The sequence below is a fragment of the Hakea prostrata genome, chromosome 7 (assembly GCF_041222555.1).
Source record: "Hakea prostrata isolate BN-2017 chromosome 7, UWA_Hpros_2, whole genome shotgun sequence".
Classification (NCBI taxonomy): Eukaryota; Viridiplantae; Streptophyta; class Magnoliopsida; order Proteales; family Proteaceae; genus Hakea; species Hakea prostrata.
The window spans coordinates 14241452-14263494 of record NC_142606.1 but is presented as its reverse complement, the minus strand read 5'-3'; the positions used below and the strand labels follow the sequence as shown (position 1 = coordinate 14263494).

At 36.1% G+C, this 22043-nt stretch overlaps 1 protein-coding gene across 3 annotated transcripts; it reads right to left on the bottom strand.

Moving 5' to 3' along the window:
• Positions 1–2543: 2543 nt before the first annotated feature.
• LOC149010005 (transcription factor TGA2.2-like) lies at positions 2544–14156 on the bottom strand. 3 transcript variants are annotated; one of them, XM_089161888.1, is made up of 12 exons: positions 13774–14156; positions 13192–13317; positions 12263–12366; positions 10956–11032; positions 10644–10838; positions 10319–10393; positions 10160–10219; positions 9221–9298; positions 9071–9122; positions 6657–6928; positions 5232–5480; positions 2544–3325 (listed from the first exon to the last, which is right to left on the bottom strand). In XM_089161888.1, the coding sequence occupies exons 2-12, from the start codon at positions 13287–13289 to the stop codon at positions 3179–3181; spliced, it is 1407 nt and encodes a 468-aa protein (XP_089018014.1). In that variant the 5' UTR covers positions 13290–13317; positions 13774–14156; the 3' UTR covers positions 2544–3178. The 3 variants fall into 3 exon arrangements, with proteins under 3 accessions (XP_089018014.1, XP_089018013.1, XP_089018011.1); XM_089161887.1 differs by having other exon boundaries at positions 2546–3325; positions 13192–13353; positions 13774–14155; XM_089161885.1 differs by having other exon boundaries at positions 2546–3325; positions 13192–13365; positions 13774–14154.
• Positions 14157–22043: the final 7887 nt, after the last annotated feature.

Sequence of the window (22043 nt, the reverse complement as noted above, 5' to 3'; positions counted from 1 at the left end):
TTACCCGCAAATATTCTGGCATGGATTATAAACCATAGAGTTACTTTTAATGAATGTATATATATGTCATTAATTAATCTTACCAAAAGAGAAAATAAAGAGTGTTACGTGACTTATGTCACTATTCTCCATTTATAGATCAGGTCGTTGGATTGGTATCATTCAATAGATTTTTTCCTTGGTAAAACAGTTGTAAGATTACAAACCACTTAGATTCCTGTTTGGGTTAAGATAGAGATGGGGATATTTGATGGAAGTGGGGAAGTCTTAGGTTAGGATTAAGTCTCTATCGATATACAATTAATAAATAAGCTTTTTCGTTTTGTTTAGTACTTAAATGTGTTCAATAATATTATTCCGTTACTTTAAATACCATTGTCAATGAGATCATGAGGTCACTATTTGCCCCAGTGGGTCCAAACTGCACAATTATGTACAAGACTAAGCAACCCCATGTAAAATGTCTACTATGCCCTTACTCTTATCATTTCTTTATTATTTTTTTATAATGCATCAGCAACCCCAACCCCATTAGCTGTTGTAAGTTAGTTATATAGCTAGTAGGTTACGGTCCAACGGTAGTAGATGGCACGTGATCTTCAGAATCTTTACAAGAGAACAAGGATGGTTTCTTTGCGGACACTGTTGCACTATTTCTATATGAATTCTTCAAAATCTTAAACAACTTGAACAAAAAAATTATAATAAATTATAATAAAAAAATCATGTAGGACCTACTTGAGGGTTTTTTTTTTCTTTAATTAGTATTTGAATGTGAACCCATAGCATTGAGATTCACATCTTCTACTATTCTCACTTTCTATAATTGGCATAGAGGATTATGACAGACACGGATCACAATTATTGAATCTAAGAAAAAATTCTTTATTGAATTCTTTATTAAATATTTGTCAAAAAAAAAATCTTTATTGAATATTTGTCAATTCAGGGATAGTAGAGTAGTAAGATCCATACTTCTCAGTGGAGAGGTCATGGGTTCGATCTTTGCAGACGTCAAAGTTTTCTCTGAGAATGTAATTAAAGTGCGTGTAAGTTGGCCCGGATGAACCTTAGGTAAAAATTATAGAAGATATAAATTCATTCTGTGGTAAAGTGCACGAGAAGTGATCGAAAATCCTTGTGCGTGGTCTTTGCTAACTGCGTTATCTCAATTTCCAATCCCTTATCTTCCATATAACGCCCACGTCTCTGCGTTATTTTTGTCTTGTATCTCCTTACCGTTACGAAAGCTATTTCTTGATAATATATATATTTATATATATAAATACAAAAATGAATGGCCCATTGAGGGACAGCAGTGCACATGCTCATCGATGACCACATGACCTCTTTGTATGTTTATGTCAACTTTCTTATTAGTACCCCTTAAAGTCTTTCTTATTAGTACCCCTTAAAGTCTCTTAAGGTATTGTCTCCGACATGGACCCGGTGAAATTGAATTTCCCATGAAAATGAGAAGCACCAACGGCTATAAGGTAAGACCCCATGGACCTTTATTATAGCTTCACAGTTTGATTGAATGTGTACGTAGGACGGGAAGAGAGGTGGGGTGACAAACAACAATTGATCCTAAAAGAACCACTTTTTCGGCTAGGGATGCTTGACACCCTTTTCAAGTTTGGTTTAGAATATATGCAATGTAAAAAATGCTTGTATCTCCATGCATCCCTTAAAAAAAAAAACATCTCTATACCAAAATAAAGAATTTAAATTAATTTTAGTAATTCATATTTGAATAAACACCGATAGTTGCAATTAAAACACTTATAACCTCACTACCAAAAAAAAAAAAAAAAAAAGCACTTATAACCTTACCAATATTTTTAACCGTTGAGTCCTTTGATAAAAATAATTTGTTTTCTGTAATAAAATATAGAGTTATTCACACCGCACTCACTATTATTAGGATGAAACTAGTAACTACCCACTATTATGCTGTAAATTACATGATATTCATACTTAAAATTACAACTTACACACAAAATGACTGTAAAATTATCTAAATACCCTTACCCGCTATTAAAGTCATTTAAAATGATGATATCCAACCTCTAAATGGTGAAGAGAGGATCATTTCACCCATCTTCAACCAACATCTCTCTAATCGAAACAAAGGAACCAGAAAGGAAAATGGAAAGAAGGAAACCGTCTCTCTAATCTGGAAGTTGAATCTTCTACCCGTTAAATTTGTGTGCTCTTCTCATACTTTTTCACTATAGATCCACCTCTAAATTCTAACAAGAAAAATCAAAGATAAATCCCAATGAGCGCCTCGTTATTTAGTTGACTATTCAGACAAACACAAACACTTTCTGGTTAGAAAATTTTTGAATTTGAACACCCGTAATCAAATATGAATGCTAATTCAAAGGCGAATTTCAGCCATCCATTTACAAGTCTAATCTACACACTGCTCAATGGCTTACCAAAAAACAAAGAACTAAATCTCATCTTGGCCCTGAGAGGTGACCTAGCTAAATCTAGCTGATGATGAAGGACAACCACCCTTCACCCTCGCATGTTTTTACCGGCTTCTTGGAAGCTTCGGTGATGAGTAATCTCACCATCAAAATCAGGATATATCAATGGGATATCTAAAAAATACCCATCTAATGCATACCCATACACCATCTTAGTAATCAAAGATCTTTCCATGATCAATTTTATGTCAACCAACTCTTCCCCCTCCCTCTTTCTCTTCTCTCTCTTCTCTTTTGGAATTGATGATGTCAGAAAAGGTTTAACGTATTTCAGTACCCTGAATCATAAAGAAGATCATTTGCAAGTGATGAGACATGCCAAATTAACGCCTACCCTTAACACCAAATTCAACCATCTTGGTCGTAACGCAAATTGATTACATTAATAAACAAGCAACACTTGCTGATTATTTCCACTACTGTTCAAACATGAGATAAACATACATCACCTTGGGATAAAATTGACAATCAATCTGGGAGTAGTGAAAAATACAGAAAATGAGTGATCGTTGAACCACTGGCCCCTTCCAGCATAGCCAAGAATCCAACGGCAGGCCAACCAAGATTACTAACAATGTATTGACCACCGTCTCCGAACTCAAAATGTGCAGGGCCAACTCCCTCCAGTAGAACCTTGTCAATTTTTCTGAGGCAGATACAGAGTGACCACAGCCTTTTCACTCCCGTGGACGGGCTAGCCATAGAGAACTAAGAGCACGAAGCCGCGAAAAATAATCATGTATGGCCAGTAGCGCACGTGCTGATTGGCGGGTTGTTAGTATGCGATGCATTTGTTGAAGGGTTTGTTGTCGTAGATTGTCAGCCTGTTATAAAAAAAAATTATGATGAATACAAATAGTCATCCCAAAAGAGAAGGAAGCAAAAGGTAGAAAGCCAACAAACACATGGCAAAGGAGCCGACCAACCACACCGGATCATCAAAACAATTGGGCAAGGCAAAGCCAAGGCCACATACTATATTGCATAGGTGCCTGGACTGGTCACTGAGAGAATTAAGCAGAACGCAAATACATAACATTTCATAGATATTAAAAGATAACTCTTACTAAAAGTCAAGCACAGACTTCGGCCTTTATCAATAACAAAAACATTTGTGCAGCAAGATGACCTAGGTTTCTAGGATAAACTTGATTGCTTATAACAAACTCTATGTTTGAAGTTAACTACCGTACACTCGGTAGGAGGAGTTTTCCCTCCATTAAGTCTTAGGGGCATTGTGTCCCAGCAGGATTAGGAATAGTTGAGAGTTTCATTCTAATTATATTAGGTTTCCATTCAAGTACTGATAATTAGCATGTCCTGCTTCTTTCTATTATAAATCTAATAATATGTAACCTCCACGTTAATATATTTGTGCTTCCAGCCATAAGTAGCTGAAGGGTCTGTCGAGGGAAGGAAAGAAAGGAAAGGCTGAGGAAGGGGGGGTGTTTAAGAAAACTCACGCCAGCACCTCGGGGCTACTCAAACCACAATATTAAATTCATTCTTTCTATTAGCCATTCCCCCAACTCACAAAAAGAAAAGGGAGGACCCTAATACTTACTTGAAAAACTATCAAACATAGAAACTCGATAAAACTCAAGTTGGACATCTCCATAGAAATATAATAGCTACCTGTAAACAACCCAGAATCTCTAACCAGTGATTAATAAAGAGCAGAGATTGAGGATGAAGGGAAGCAGAACAATGGAAGAAAAAGGTATATTCTAGACTACCAGCCAAAACAACATACACTCATTTTAAGTCAAAACAGAATTACAAATGGACTAAGTTTAAAGCCTACAAGGAAACTTAGACTAGGACACTTCCAACTAAAGTAATACATAAAGCGATGAAGGAAACCACAACAGGCAGACTCCCCCTATTGCAGTACATACCCTAACCAAACCCAAGATAAACGATTACATTTTTTCCCTCCATAAGAGAACCCAAAATATCAACAGTTCCACCATACTAACTAATCTTGCTAGGCTGCTACACAAACATATTTATCTCGGAGTCCTTTAACGCTCTCCTAGAAACCAAGCCTAGTCCTAATTAAAACATTTTACAGGTTCAAACCCACACATACGGAGTAACCCATCTTAGTATATACATAAAATAACCTTCTTGTACACTGTTCTAAGGACTAAACATAGCCTGAAACTAGTGACAAATATTCAATCCTCTTTCTCCAGATGACAAAGTTCCAAACATCAACTCCATTCCTGATCTGTTTTTTAATCAGCAAAAAGGAAAATGTCCAGCTTCAAGATATGTAAATAAATTGTCCCCCTGACATTGTAAAACCAAATATCTCATCACAAAAAGTTTCTTTATGCTCCACAACTATTATATCCATTGGTAAGCAAACTATTAAAATTCCAATGCATATAATTAGCCACGGCAGATGATTACCAAAAATCAAAGTGCATATGATAAACCAAGGATATAATTGAGAAGTGCTGCCTCATATATCACAAACATTAAAAACAGATCAGTCTTCAATGGAAGACCCCATCATGTGTGTTGCCCCATTTAATGACAAAATTATACAAAGGAAACTAGAAGCTTTATCCCAACTGAAAGCGATCCACAATAGGCATAGTTCAATAATAGCAAATAACAGAACAATAGTACATTAAAGCCAACATGTGAAATTCTTGTTGATGGATTCTGTGATTCATGTATCAAATACAGTAGCTTCAGCTACTTAAGACAAAAGATTACCTGGCAAAGGAAGCTCTCAAGAGTGCCCAGCTTTCCCATGGCCATAGCCATCTGACCCATATAGTTTGCCACATTCCCAGATGACCCAGAGGGACCAAGCGATCCACTTGCCAATGTCTCAGCTAGGGACTGCTGCAATGCTTCCATCCCTTGAGAAAGGGCATCCTCGGCCTGCTGGGATGATTCTTGCAAATTGCAAATGCCAACCAATTGTTGCTCAGTTAAAGGCTCCAGTTGATTAACAAGAAGCTGCAAATGGCACCAGTTTGGTTCATCAAGGAGAATGTATGCAAGAGTTAATGCTCAAAGGAAATTTAAATTTCCAAACAAGAAAAAAGGGTGGCAAATGGGACTGCTTCTCGGTATTATGATAGTTTTCTATCTTGTTAACTAAATGGTCGCATAACTAGGATCTGTTCCCATTAAATAATGGGATGGCCTGGTTCTAGTACCTTAATGATTCTAAGCACTCAAATTTAAAATTGTCAAAAACAAGTAAAATCGAAAAGTAAAAGAAAAAAATTTTAGGCATCAACCTTATATGCTTAGCAGTAGCTTAAAGAAAACTCAGAACTAACATTCATCCAAATTTGTAATAATGGACTACTGACTACATGCATGGCACGGAAGGATCATAGTAAGAAAATTGCAATCCTAGAAAAAAGGAACTGATACAAAAGTTCATTTTACATATACACGCCCTATCAGAATATATCTCTAATGCCAATATTTGATAGAGAAGCAACAGGAGACAGTGTGCTAATGCAATAAAGCAATCTACAGATTTTGTTACAGGGCAAATGTTTCCTTAGCTACAAGTCAAGTGGGAGGCTTCTCCTAATTATCCAAATACATGTGAAACTGGGAAGAGGAAAATCAAAGTTTGAATGTTGTGCAAAAGCAAAGAGGCACAAAGCAAGTACAATGATGATACCTTAAGAGAGGGAGATAATACAGAACCCCTCTTTCCAATTATAAACAAGAAATGACAAGTGGTTGCCACCAAGCATAACAAACAAGCATGATGGCAACCTAAGTTTCAGGAAGTATCCATATGCTTCTCTCACTAATGAAGCAGGAACCCAAAAGCCAAAATTTTATCTTCAAAATGGTTTATAGGGGCGGATAACCAAGACACATTTCATTCAGTTGATCATCAAACAGCCAATTCTCTTCCTTCACTTTGAATTTTTCAAATGATCACTCCCCAGCCCATAATATACCACCCCAACCTAACACCCTCAGAAATACCAACTACAAAGGCTTCAAACCCCAAACAAGAAAACAAACACTTATGGAAATGTGCAGCCTGAAGAGATCAGGACAAATGATTCTAACCTGAGTATCTGACAGTAATTGAAAACACAGATTTCTGTTCCATTCCAATAGACAGAAACTGAACAAAAATAACAAAATACTCCTCACCTTCAGTAGTTCGGATGAGCGGAAACCACCGATCCAAAGAAAACACCTCTCTGCAGGTGTCTTCCACATTCCTGACAGCATATGGAAAACATCAGCCTTTGCAGCAGTGCCCTTATGTCTGAAAATGTCATCGTAGTGTGCCATTACACCATCTACAATAACACGGAGTTCATTGTCACTTGCATGGGAGTTAACAGCTGCCCTCAGCTCATTGATTTGCCTGTTTTGTTCTTCTAGCCACCGCGCATACTCTATGTCAAATGCCAATGCCCCTGGAAGAGAATCCAATTTATTACATCTCTTTCTAAGTTGTCCAGAACAAAAATGATCTCCTTAAAGGTTGACTGATATCATGAAAAATACAGGCACCTTCCCAAAGGGACATAGATCCAAAATAATAAATATTTGCCATGTAGTGCAAGCAAGAACTACCTGCACACTTGCCAGTATCTTTCCACATAAAGAGCAAGTACATTTTATAGTGAGTTTTGGATGTCCTTTTTATTGCAGTCTTAAGAGGAAAGAAATATGTATCTCTCTTTCAGGCACCCTAGAAGATAAAGAAAGACCTAGAAATTAATACTATCAAGTATTGCAAAAGTTGCAACTCTTCCAATTTTTCAAAGAAAAATATTTTATGTAAAATCAACTCTCAGTTGTGCACTTATTCTCTATTTCTTTGCCCCTTGTTCTTTATCTTTTCTTCTCTTCTCTCTCCACCAATCCCTTCCCCCCGCAGGGGGGGGAACTATTCCATGGGGAAAGGAGGGAAAGGGGTGACCGAGTGAATCATTGTTTTCATCTTGTGAAATATTGTCTTACCAGATTTTTAAATTTTAAGGAAAGGTTACATATTTAAAGAGAGAGGGGGAAGGCATGGGATATTCAGAGGGACTATAAAGATAAGAGTACTGTAGTCCTAAATTGATAGTAGATCAACTACTACCAGCTCTTCATGGAGCTTTCGGATTTGTAGAGGGAATCAGGTGCTGGCATTCCTCAAGCATAATGTTGGAGTTTAATTGCTGTTTTTAGTCAAGTTAAGTTGTTTTTAGCAAACGTGAACAATGGTTAGACCGTTAGAGTCATTGCCCATCTTGGTCAAGATAAGTAGCTGTTTTTGGCAGACATGAATAATGGTCAGAATCATCACCATTTAGGTCAAGATTAGCTGCTGTTTTCACAATCATGAGTCATGAATAATGGTCAATTCACTACTATTTTTGTTCACAATCACTTGATATTTTTGGCACTTTCTGCAAGAAATACTGGCTACCTTTTTTGTTTTAAATTTGATCATTACGGTTTTCGGTTTCCCTTTTTTTATTTAACAGTTTAGTCTATACACAGAGGCCTTGGGCTCAAAATTGTAAAACAAGTCCCATGAAGGATAATTAATTGAGGTGCTTCCCCTTGGATTCTTTGATAGAATTTTTTTTGTAAACTTATCAAGTCTTCTACTTGTGGCATTCATTCCCCATGTCCTTCTTGTTATATTGTTGCACCGTGCTTCTTTATAAGCATTGGGTCACAGTTCATCAATCTTAAATCTATATTTTCAGTTTTCCCAGGCAATCTTCCAAATTATTGTAACTTGTTATAAGGTCTCAAGGCAGATCGCCAGGGATTAGCATCAGTTCTGCTCACCAAAAATCAGCCAAAACTGATGGTTTGAATGTGAGATCGGAAGATTGCAACTTCCCTGGGAGAAACTGGCACTCCAATCTAGGGTTTCAATGACGGATTGGTACTGAACTTGACTGAGTTAAGGGGCTGTCTTTTTTTTGGGGGTGGGGGAACCATTCAAATATGGAAGGATTCTGATGGGTGGAAGGATTCTAGGGTACAGTCTTTTCTTTGGTTTTTCCCTAAACAAAAACAAAAGGATAAGGGACTTGCTCTGATGCTTTGTTAATATTTATTATACGAATAATATAAACAGGCAAACATTTTCCTTTGACCTTTATGCTGGGTAGCTGCTAGCAACAATAGTTAGTTTGTGTGTTGTCAACCGGTTTCTACATCCTCTTACAATAAATCCAAAATCCTTATGATGTTCAGTTGTTTCTAGTAAACTCTAGCTACGACATCAACTGAACAAAGTAATTTTCTTTAAAAAAGATAGGGGAGAGAGAGAGAGAGGTATTACTACACCCCAACAAGTAGCTCAATCCAATAATTAATTAAAAACCTAAATGACATTCAATCAACCAGTAACTATATCAGGTCCACAAAATCTGCATTACTATTCCACATCACATTCGAAACAGGGTAAAATCTGCTACCAAGATCAGAGAAAACCCATCTCTTCCCCCTATTTCATTAGAGAAAAAAAGTAAAATACATTTCTAACATGTATAATCAGTGGACTCATCTCTCTCATTAATTACAAAATGGAAGGAAAGTGACAATACCATTTCCACTCATGGAATGAGACTGGTCTCCAGAACTTGAAATAAAAATTCCCTATGAAAAGAAAAAAAAAAGGAGCATTGGAGGGTAAAATGTCAGGAAAATAAACCATCAGTGGTACATACATCAATAATGGTTTCATAGATATAGACCTGCTGACGAGCTCTCTGAAGCTCCTGCTCAAGTTGAGTCAGCTTCAGTCTGCTACTCTCTAATTGTTGGACATATGCCTATAGAAAATGAATAGTTAATAAAAGTGATGAATGAAAATACCAATAGCTTATTTAATGTATCAAAATATTGCACTTGAGCAGAGAGCGTTAAACAGTGAGAAAATATTAAAAAGAATGAACTAGGTACTTGAGAGCTCATATCTGCTCAGCAAAGGAATTCCAATAACACAAACGGAGGAGAAGCACTACTTAGAAGATATATGGCTAATTAAACCATCAGCTTCATAAATTGATGACAACCTCTTCAAAGAGATAGAAAGGACCCACCTCTTTACATCAACTTAAAAAATAAAAACTAATTTATGCTCATAAAACAAATTCAACGATAAACTTATTTTTGGTAGGACCAAGCACGTTGAGGTCAAGTTTCATTTTGTGAGAACTCCTCCTACAAGAATGTGGGTTCTCAGCTCCAAAACCAATGAAGATGTATCAAAGTAATCCATTTTTTCATGAAAAGACCAAGCACATTGAGGTCAATTTTACTTTCCATGTAAATAAATCTTTGACTCTTAGTAGGCTGTTACTAAGAGTATAGAAACAATTGCCGTCCCTTACAGGGTGATTATTCCCTCCATGCTTCAGCGTTCTCTATCTCCACTATCGATTTTATTCCTCTTCTCTAATCCTCATCTCTGACACTGGTAATTTCAGACTTACACATTATTTCAAACAAATTTTCAGTAGACATTCAGGAACATGTAAGCTCCTATAAATGACCAGAGGTTGATCCCAATGTCCCATTGCTAATACACTTACAACTTACCTTTACATGAAACATTTTCTACCCATACCATATGCAATACACACTAGAGGCACAAGAAGCTGATAGGATGGAAAGAAATCAATAGAACTTACTTTCTTCCTCAGCCGACTTTTTCTTGCAGCTTCACGATTCTGTGCTAGCCTCCGAAGTGTCTGCAAGGTAATAAACAAATATTAGATCATCGAATACCATTCAGCCTATCCTAGTTAGCATTTAGTACCAAAACAGTTAAACCCATCTATTCCAACTACCTTCTGATCACCTCCTCTCTCCTTTGACTTGTCACTGGAATCAGAAGCTGCTAGAGCATTAGACTGACCTTCAATCTGCACTAGTGAAACTTGATTTTTAGCTCATTTATAACTGCACTACCATAGTATAATATCAAAACCGTAAGAGGGAAAGCATAAAAGAAGCATGAAACTAGGTCCTATATGCTGGAACAATAGCAAATACATGTGGAGAAGGCAATTAGAAGACTTGCAGGAGAACATCTGGTTATTGGAATTATCAAGTAGACACGGAGAAGCACAATATTGAAGTGGCATATGGAAGAGTGAAATTTAAAAAACTCACCATTTGATTCTTATCATCAGTATCCACATCTGTTGAAGTATCAGTTCGAGGACTGCCATCTGCCATTGCAGACTCTGCCCAATTCTCAAAATGACCACTAGATACAGATCCTAGGTTCGATTGTCCCTTTTGCGACTGAAACCTCTGAGGCACAGCTCTAGCAGCAGATGGGGTTGTATCAGAGGGAACAAGAGACTGTTTTTTGAGAAAAAAAAGCAATTAGACACACCACTACTGAATTGAACAAATAAGCAAATACAGACATAATACTAGATCACATATTCAACTTTTAAGACTAATATTTAGATCTACCTTTGTAAAATTGCCAAATTGTGAAGGATCCAATGTCGTAGCCTGTCCACTTGACTTTGTTGGGTTGAACACAGGATCTTCAGTTCACAAAAGTGGTAAAAAGAAAAAGTCAGGAAGAATTAACAAATGATACGCAGATGACTCAGAGCCCACTGCTTCTGCACAAAATTTCAAAAAGTAGATAAAAAAGACTTAGGAAGAACACATCAAGTGTATGTAGAAGAAGCCTAATCCAAGCATCTAATATTTTATGTGATTCCTCCACATGCACAACTAATGGCTCGATAAGGAATCTTAATTTCCAGATCAACTAATTCATTGGAGAACACCCAACAACTAAAAGGACAACTCATTCTGCAAACGTCTGCTCTGTCAGATGACCTATGTCAAGGGAGACCCAAATTAACATTTTCTGCACAGGAAACATTTTTTGCATGTACTGCCATGTCAAGCAAAGAAACCCAAGTGCATGTCCACACTACCTAGATTAATAGCATAAGACTATCCCAGTTAATTGATAGAGGAGAATGCCATATGTAACTCTGTTTTTACAATTTGACCATAACCATTACCCTTATTCTGCCATGTTATAATATCAAAGAGGCTGAAAATTTGGGCATCCCAAGGTTGCCTACTCTAATGTAAAGTCTCAAGGTTATCAAAACATGCCACATAGAAAACAGAATTTAGCATTACCAAATGGTGGATGAATATAAACAGGAAGGTAAATGGTTGAATTTGAGACTGAAATATCAGATGCAAACAATAGGCAATACATAGGCATCTAACAGTCAGATGCCACATCGCTCTTTCACATCTCAGCCAATCTTCATTATTTATAAAGCAGAGTTTGACCAAAGGTTATAATCTTGATTTGTGAGGGTGCATTCATACCCTCTGCTGCTACTTCTTACTTGAAAAAAGTATATTCCTCTGCATGTTAGCTTATGGTTTCCCATTTATAAATCAGGGTTCAACCAAAACAGATAAACTTAATCTATAAGCATGCAAATCAATAGGTGTTGATGCCTTCTGCTTACTTAAAAAAAAGGTACAGACAATAAGGACCATTTCTTGATGACTTCAGATGGTGATAACATACTAGAGGGCAATGGATCTAATACAGCATGCAAGAAACCATCCACTGAGATACATAAGATAATGCACTTCTGATGTTTCAAATGAAGTCGCAAAATGAAGAAAAAAAGGGGGGGGGGGGCCACCAGAGAGTTGCACAATAGTTCAAAGATTGAAAAGTAATTATTTCCTGCAGGTAAGAAATCTTGAAAAGGAAGCATAGTACATACTTCTGCCAAGGTTTACAGCATCCTCGATGCGAAACCCAACTGAATTAGCCAGGGCTCCAAAGTCAGAAACTCGAGAAAAAGGGTTGTTATTTCCATCTATGCCGCTGAAACCCAAAGATATCAACAAACATACAGTTATATTAGCAACAATAGAACATGTAACATAATGGCAATATGACCAAATCTGTAGAACTGCTAGATAACTAACAAAAAACTGCAAATCAACATAAAAATTGTTCTCTCCTATACAAAGTGTGTTACCAGGCCGGAGGACTGTTCTTTCACCTCCCTTCATGGCAGTTTATTTGGTAATTTGTTTCTTGTTTATTTTCTTTAGCGAGTTGAATGGCAGATTGCCAGATTTGCCATATAGGCTATCTTAAAAACATGTTCTTCAAATTCACATTCTTTTATCCATTCATTGTATCCAAATTATGAACCCAAAGAATCAAGGTGGCATTCACAAGCTCAACAGACGAGAGTTTAACTTCTTAAGATACAACCCCAGGAAAGGTACTTCATGCCAAACTGCTGAACCCAATGACATGCATAGTTTCCATGTCTTAAAATGGTGGAACTCAATCTAAGCATCAAACATCGACCATATTGCACTTAGATATCCACTCAAACCAAGTAGTCAACTACTTTGGGAAGGAGAAGGATTCAACATTTCCAATCAAGGTACAAGGAAAGAAATGGAACATTCACCAGTATGAACATGAAACCAAGGAATTCTTCATAAGTCCAACTAGACACTAAATGCATGGATAAGTTAAGAATTTATATAAAAAGATTACTAAAAGACAACTAAAAACAGAACCACAACGTCTTCAATCTTCAGAGAATCTAAAGGAAGGAAATGAGAGCAAAACAGCAACAAAACGAAAGCCAAATCAATCCAAAGCAAAGTGTTAAGAGTTGAACTTTACACTGCATGAGAAGCAGGTAATTGAGGAGTGAAAGCCGGCATCCCGCCTGCCGCTTCTTTATCATTTTCTGCACCAGCCCTCCCTCTTCTACTCCCCATGCATCACCACCTCACCACCATCTTAATTCTTCAAAAGCAACAGGAAAACCCAAAAGCCCTAAACCTTCAGCAAACTCTGCAAGTTAAAATTTGAACTTAAAAAGCTGATGAAAATAAGAAAAGATAAAAGACTCCATACTACTTCAACCCCAAAGCCAGGTTTGAACAAAAATCAACCCTCTTGTCGCCGACGGACAAATCACAAGACCAAACAGATAAAGAACCTTAACATGAGATTATCACCACTTGCGTGTCTAACCAGGCTAAACCCTAAGAGAGCTTAAATCCAATACGCAAGATCCAACTAAGAGGAGGACAAAGAAAAACACAAATTTTTCGAGCTAGAAACTTCAGAAACCACTAAAAACCCCTCATAAATACGACCCACTGGCCTCAACCTGATAACCTAGGAATCTTAGAAAACAGAAACAACTTGGAATGAACAAGAAACCCAAAAGCCGAAATCTTAACAAAACCTAATTACCTATAGCTTCTTCAAGATCAACCCAGAACCTTTTGACCTCCCTCGTTCTCTTCAACTGCGCAAACTCAACAGCCTCAATCTCCAAACTTCAGACCGACCCAACTCGAACTCCGATTTCTGTGTTGCAGGGGCAAGAAAGAGAGAGACGGAGATGATGAGAATAGGGTGACGTCTGGATCATTCCAATCTCTAGACGTCCTTTTCTGTTGAATTTCTAGCTTTTCAAAGCCTGTCTTTTTTCTAATATTTTTTCTACTCCACCTTCTTTTTTCTTTTCTTTTCTTTTCTTTTTTTTTTACTGCTTCGAGAATTTTTGTTTAATCAATCTTTCCTTGTGAGTTTATCCAGAGAGATTTACAGTTGTTTACAAGATTTACAACTTTAAGCACAGAACTGAGAGACTGCAAAAATGAATTGGGATCTGGGAATTCTTCACCACAGTTCAGAGATGACTTTCTAACTTTATGCCCATCATGCCCTATTATCTCCTTATAATTACCATTTTGCCACTGTCCAATCTCTGATAGTCAATGATTTGACTGTCTTCAAGAAGAAAACAAAATCCAACAACAAAACATTAAACTTAAACACAGAGGTTATATACAATGGACCTGGGCAATTTCCTGAAACCACCATCATCAACATCATCATCATCTGCTTCCGTTGACCTCTTACCTCATTTGGTGGTTCTTTTGAAATTTGGAAATTGGAGACTTTGACCCACTGGTCCGACCACTAACCAGTCTTTCAATGTTCATCATTTGAAGTAAATCAGTAATGGAGGGGCATCAAGATGATTTGGTAGTCTTTTAGTCTTTACTTCCAATTATTAGGAATCTATTGGAATCTATTGGAATTATTTGGATTGGATTTTATATTAAACATCATCATACTTAATTGATTTTTTTTTATGGATATAATGACAATGATTATGCCTAGATTCAATTGAATACATCTTCATGTTTACCAGAAAAAAATGAATACCTCTTCATGTATCCCATGCATGGTCACAAGAATAATATTTCAATATCATTTGAATTGTGAGGAAGAGAAGTGAATGTTAATCATTTAAATACACTGATCATGTATCCAAAATAAAAAAAAATACAAACACCCCCTGACTCTCACTTTCCTTATTTGACTATGATATGAACCATTTGGAGAACTATTCATATAGGAAATTCCAATAAGAAATATGAACTTGGACCATCCAAAAAAAGAAAAAAACTCATTAAACTTTTTTTTTTTTTGGGAGAGAAGAGAGAATTATATTAATAAAATATAAATAATATTACAATATTACATTCTAAAATACCAACGACCACCGCCTCTCTCGAATGAGTTTTGCAAGTTGATCTGACAAGGCTTGAGGATCAAGCAAGACCTCGAAGCCATAGTTGGCAACCCCAGCCAAATAATCTATACAACAGTTAGTCTCCCTAACGAACCCTATCATAAAAAGTACAATCCACAAACTGATTCTTCAACTCAATAATTTCCTCCAGTAAACTGAAGATCTTCCATGAAGCACGAATGGGGTACCCAAAGTAGCAGCAATAACCACATGCAAATCAGATTGTACAACAACCCTGTTGCATCCAATGGCCTTTACCTTACTCAAATCACAAGTAATGGCATGAACAGACTACCATAGTGGTCACAAACAGAAGATCCAACCCCAAAGAAAGAGACACCAATGGTGAATTGTTGGCCATTTAACTGAGAAAGAAACATCGATACCCCACGAACTAAGTAATGCGTATTCCGATGAGTATCAGGAATAGCCTTCTTCAATTTAAAAAAGAATCACAGAACTATCGACAGTATAATACATTTGAAACATATTATAATCAATGCATATTGCATGCATGACCATCTTCTATTTTCATATATATGTATATTTGAATGTATAAAATAAATTAGAAGATGGTTTTTCTATATCCATGTTCAAGGAGAATCATTTGACTAAGTAGATAATGTATAAAATACTTAGTATGTGAGTGGATAAATAGGAATGACCCTATATTTGTGTATTTCTCTAATAATTTGTTTTCCATATATAATAATTATGGAGCAAACAAACTTTCTCATAACACTGCGGTTAACTTTCATTACTTTAATCGCTATAACCGCGTGGATCATGCAAGCATTAGCAAATGGGGTGCTTAAAAACATTTCAAAGCTTCAAACCAGATATATGAGACCACTTTTTCATTATTCTAACTCCATTAATAGTCGTTGAATCATAACAAATTCTCTAAATACGATTTGAATTGCTTGGTTGCATCTTGGTTGTTTAACTCAATCAATGACATCTAATATTCACAGATAACCAGCTTCAATGAAAATGAATGGCCCTTGATCTAAGCAATTCAATGATCCATATGGATGTAATAGGTAGGTTAGACCCACTATATGAATGAATTTTGTGCCATAACACAGTTAGTTATTTTCAACTTTTATACTGCTCTAATATTTGAATACGAAATTTTTTACTATTAAACTTTAAAGCAAATTGCATTGACACCCCCAAAATGGTGGCTTTAAAGCACTAACACTCTATTTTATGTTTAAAAAACTCATAGGTCCGTCCTATTATGTTATAATGATTAGTTATATTATCGCAAATATTATTATACCCTTTAAAGAAATATCATTCTCATTTACCAACAAAAAAAGAAAAAAGACGTTCTTCCGCCTACGAAGTTTATTTGACGAAGGCATTGTTTTAGGATTTTTTTTTTTTCTCCTCAGATTTTGGTAGGGTATTTTTGAAATTAAAGAACAATAAACAATGAGTTAACTGTTTCACTAATATAATGGACTAATGTATTTAATGAATTGGAGTGTCTGAGTTTTCTGAATATAAAATGGGTGTCAATGCTTTAAAGCCTCCATTTTGAAGTACCAGTGCAATTTGCTCTAACTCTATCGTAGAAAAACATAATACTAACTAGTAATATAGCTCCAGTGTTAGATCACATGAATTTTAATTCAACCACCAACAAGAAATAAAATATTAAAAATAAAAACTCCTACACGATACATGAGTGACCACTACACTCGTGTAGTTGCTACATGACCAAACAACAAACTTGTCATTTTATAGGGAAAAAGATACCCTAGGGCTACCTCCCCCCTCTAAACAATAATTTAGATCATTTGCTCCTAGCTAGCTCTATACAATCATACACCCACACTTTGTGAGCCTGTATTGTGTCAGGCCTGTCAGTATTAGGTCAGGCAGCACAGGACTCACACTCTCGCTAAGTATTGGTATTGTATGGGTAACTGGATACTCCTTATAAATAAAAAGGTTGTTGTAAGCCTAGAAATAACAAATGGATCCATGAAGGTGAAAAAATGCTTACCTTGTGGTTGCAAACTTGCAATTGACCCTTGTGTTGATACATGACTCTTCCCCTGATATTATATGGTAATTTTGTAAAATTGTTTCCCTATCTTGTAGAGGCGGCTAACTATTGATTGGATACTTTTTGAACTTCCTCCACATCGTATGTATTGGTTGCCACCTAATGATTCCTTCAAACGCTCAATAAGGGATGGGACCCATATGTAGGTCATGCTGAACTAATAGTGGGGGATAAAGATTTCTTGATCATGATGTGGTTCAAAATGAAAAAAAAATAAAAAATAAAAATAGTGGGCTCGAATTATTGGGATTCATAGAGCTTAATTATTATTATTATTTTAATGAGAGAGTGGGTAGAGAATCATACTACCTTCGCAGTCTATTTCTCAGCATTGATAAGATGGATCAAAGGTAGACACTTTCCCATGTATTTAATGAAGAGATGTGAACGAAGTGCAATTTCTCTACTTTTATAGATAGATAACAAGGATCCCTCTACCTGGTGGCCCTCTGTCTTGTTCTTGATTGTTAGATGTATGACATGTGGAATAGTTTAAATGCAATCGTCATATAGAAATGTTGAAATGGAACCAGTTTACTTAGAAATAACAAAAACAAAACCAATCGCTTTCAAAATGTGTGATTCTCTTTATTAACAATTACAATTGAACTAATCCATGCATCACCCATCCAATCTTTTTCGAAAAGAGCCAAGTCACAGATAGAAGATCGCAACTACACATTCTATTATTTTTTTTCCCGATACTGGTGCATTTTTAATACTGGAAATGAAATGCCGCCGGATGGGTACGAATCAAAGATCTCCCCATGGGAGTCTGAGCTTTTAAGCGTTCAACTAACCAACCATTGGCTACACATCTTATTCTTGGAACGTATATCAAATGATGTTGTTGAACAATCGTTTGATTGGAATATCAAGACAAGACAAAACTAACCGCACGGTTTAACTAATAGAAAATTAGTTTGCCAATGGAAGGATAGTGGAGTGGTTAAGAACGTTACCTCTCAGTGGAGAGATCGTGGGTTCAATCCTTACCGGTGAAATATGTAATATCCCCATCCCCAATTTTCATGGGGTGGGAAAAAAGGGGTGGAAAAATTATTGTAAAGAGTACATATTTATTATTTTTCTCATAAACCCCAAATTTTCATGGGGTGGGAAAGTAATTTGTTTGTTGATGTGGCAGTCCATCTTTCCCACCCCAAGCTATTTTAAAACCCTACATATTTTATGGGACTTCGTGGAAAAATTGAGAAAAGTAAATAGTGAGACCCACCACTATCACTTTCTTACAAAATCCTGTGGTTTCACAAAATCTTGTGGTTTTATTTTCTTCTCCCTCACCCCATTGCACATAGAACCCACATATTTTTTTTCCACTCATTTTTTTCCACCCCTCCTTTACAAACAAACGCAGCCTAATAGACACCTTTGTGGTATTTTTGTAGTTTTGGTAATGTATGAGGCTATTCACTACTGAATGCAGCGAAGAGTGCTTGGAGCCTTGGTGGACGTGCACAGGATCGCCTAGTCATTATTTTATTTAGTTTTTGGTTTCCAGAGAGTGCAGGGTGCTGACCAGCATTTATTAAACTGCGCCGCCTCGGAGGGAAGAAGATTGCAGAAGATCTCCATCGAATTATTATATTAATGATTGATCTTAGATTGACAATTATAACCTTTGTCTGCGTGAAAGTCAAAAACTAGGACTCGCCTTTTGCTAAATGACGATCATGACCCTATTGATCTTTGTTTTTTTTTACCTTCTTGTTTTTTGGGTACAGGAAATTTGTTTTATTAGGGCATAGGAAATATATTTTTCTTGATTCTTGATTTTCTTATTAAAAATTAAGAATGTCAATTGTGTACTGATACCTTTTTTTCATACTCAATTGTACCGTTTAAATTACATTATACCATACATTTTTCAAATTTGGTATGGTATATCAAAACTGTTTTTTTGAATTCGGTGCAGCGGTTTCGGTTTCAAACACTATACTGTTGGTATATATCGAATTATCATATACCAAAACTATACTATATACCGAATTTGACATCCTGTATATCTAAATTGGGCCCAATTTAAACCCAATCCATCTTAATATTACTCTTGGGTTAGGGCCCAATTGTTAAGAAAAAAAAAAAGATAAAATGAATTTTAAAATAAAAAAGCTTAGACTGAAACAAGTAACGTCTACTTCATTCAAATTTACAGACAAAGATACATTTAAAAATAACATATGTAAACAACGAGTCTTCAAAGGATAAGATTTCAATTGCATTTGATTGAGGGTTGCAAAATGATTCTTTTTATTTTCCAAGAGTCATGTCTTCGATCAAACCCTATTCTTCAATTAAAAGAGACAAAAGCAATGGTAATAGATGATAAGGTTTTTCATTTTCCGGATATAATATAAAGAAAATCAAATATATTATAATAATGGTATTTGATTTTTATTTATAGAAATATTAATTTTTCTAAAAGAATTTCTACATCCAACCATACAAATCACCATAAGAAAAAGCTACAAGAAAATGGGCTAGTGCAGCAAACCTTCTTGGCACAAAGAACAATGGATTCAGAGGCATTTCAATTAAGCATTGCAGAAAAAAAAATTGTTCAATCTGCTATGATTCTCCAATCAAAAAAGAAGAATTAGTTTTTTATATTGAAATTGTATCGCACCAATTTCATACTGAACTGTTTTTAAAAAGAATGTTTTCATACCGTAACGTATAAATTCGATGCGGTACGATTTTGGTATGAGAGTTTGAAATACAATTCTATATTATACCAAATTGACACCCTTAAAAAGTGTGTTTTTGTCAGTTGACCTTATAGAGCTTGTTAGGCATTTAATGCATGTATTTTGCAAATTTGAATCACCATTCCTTTATTTGCAAGATAAAAACGAGTAGGATAAGATTTAACCCCCTCTGCCAACAAAAAATAAATAAATAAAAAAAAAAATTTTTTTTTTTTTTTTTTTTTTTTTTTTTTTTGTTTTTGTGTGTTTTTTTTTTATTTTTTTTTTTTTTTTTTTTTTTTTTTTTTTTCTCCCTTTTTTTTTTTTTTTTTTTTTTTTTTTTTTCCTAATCTGACTTCCCCCTGGTATAAAAAGGTCAATTTAAGGACAAATTATCACTTTTTGACATTTGCCCTTTTTTTTTTTTATTTAAACAAAACATGAAAAAAAATTCAAATTCAAATTCAAATCTTTGACCGGTGCGATTGTTAGCATTCGAAATCAAGAGTTGTTTAAGATCGGAACATCATGCCATTCAAAATCAAAAGAGTTGTTTAAGATCGAAACACATGCCTTCGAATCGGTTGTTTAGATCGAAACATCTGCCCTTGCCTCGCGTCGCTCCCTGGTTTTCTACCCTTCGGCCATGGTCCTCTTTCTTCGTGGGTTTGTTTGTTTCTCCGTCGTGGTGTTTGTGTCTTCCGTCTTTCGCTGCCGGTTTGGCTGTCCTTGTTTGGGCTGCGGGTGTTTGGTCGTCCGCCCGGTCCGCTGGTTCCTGCGGTTTGGCCTGCCCCCTTCTCCCAATCCCCTGTTGTTCCCATCTTCGCTTGCCTGGTTTCTCTTCGCGCTCCATCCCTTTCGCTCGGTAATTTTTTCAAAACTAGGGTTTTTTCCCTTTTTATTTCTCTTCGGATTTCTCGTCACTTCATGAAAATTTACTTTTTTCAAATTCTTGAATCTTGTTCCACTTCGAGTTTTCCAAAGTAGCTATGTGAAGCAAGAGAGTTTAAGCTAGGGATTCAAAGTTAAATGAGTTGAATGAAGAAACATTCAAGTGTTTGATGTTCTTGGCGTTGTGGTGTTCGCCGGTGGTTTTGAGAATCACAAATGAATATTCTTCTTTTTTTTTTTCTTTTTTTCCGTTTTGTTTGTAAATTTGCGAAGTGATAATTTGTCCTTAAATTGACTTTTCATAGTGGGGGGTGTGCAAAGTGCAGTTTTTTTGACAAGCAGCACCTCATTTTGGGGGGGGGGGGGGGGGGGAAATTTTGTAGTGTTTTTTTTGTGCACAAACCAATTTTTTGTTCTCTTCAACACATGCAAGAACAATATGAAGCATCATTGCCAGGTGATTTCACTTCGAACTAGATAATGTTGTTGATTCACAATCTCTGTCTAATGTTGAGACACACATTCGAATGGTGGTTTACAATAGGACTTTTGAATCAATCCAAAGCAAATCCATTGTTGTTGTAGCTAAACAAGGGGGGAATGCACCCAACGTTCCTTAAGGGGTCTCCTCAGGTGATATGTGATGACTCTAAGCTGTATATTGTCATAAGACTCACTGAGTTTGATAGCCTTAGAATGATCTGTCTCTTCACTTACGAAGAAATCAAGGCTCTGGTGTTCACCATGGATGATAACAACTCTCCCAGCATAAATGGCTTTAGAGCCTATTTCTATAAGAAATTGTGGAACAATGTTAGGTCGGACAACGTGATCTGGAAATTCTTAGACAATCCTTGCCTTTTCGGATCAAGTGAAGATCTCGCGCTTGGCCTGTATTCCTAAGATGGTGTGTATAACACTTTCCATGACTATAGACCTGTTGCCATGGCCATGGTCCTTTATTTTTAGATTCATAGCTAAGCTACTAGCAAATCGATTGAAGTAGGTGGGACCTACACTAGATACTTTTAGTCAAATTAGCCTTTGTGAAGGGCAAATTATTTATGACGACATCATATTATGTCAATAAATCATGCAAGGTTATCATCTAAACGACAAGATAGGCAAATTTGTAGCAAAGATAGATCCGAGGAAAGGCATTCGATTATGTTCAATGGAGTTTTTTTTTCACTCTGTTGTTGAGGCTGATCCTTCATTTGTCCACTAGGTGGTACAA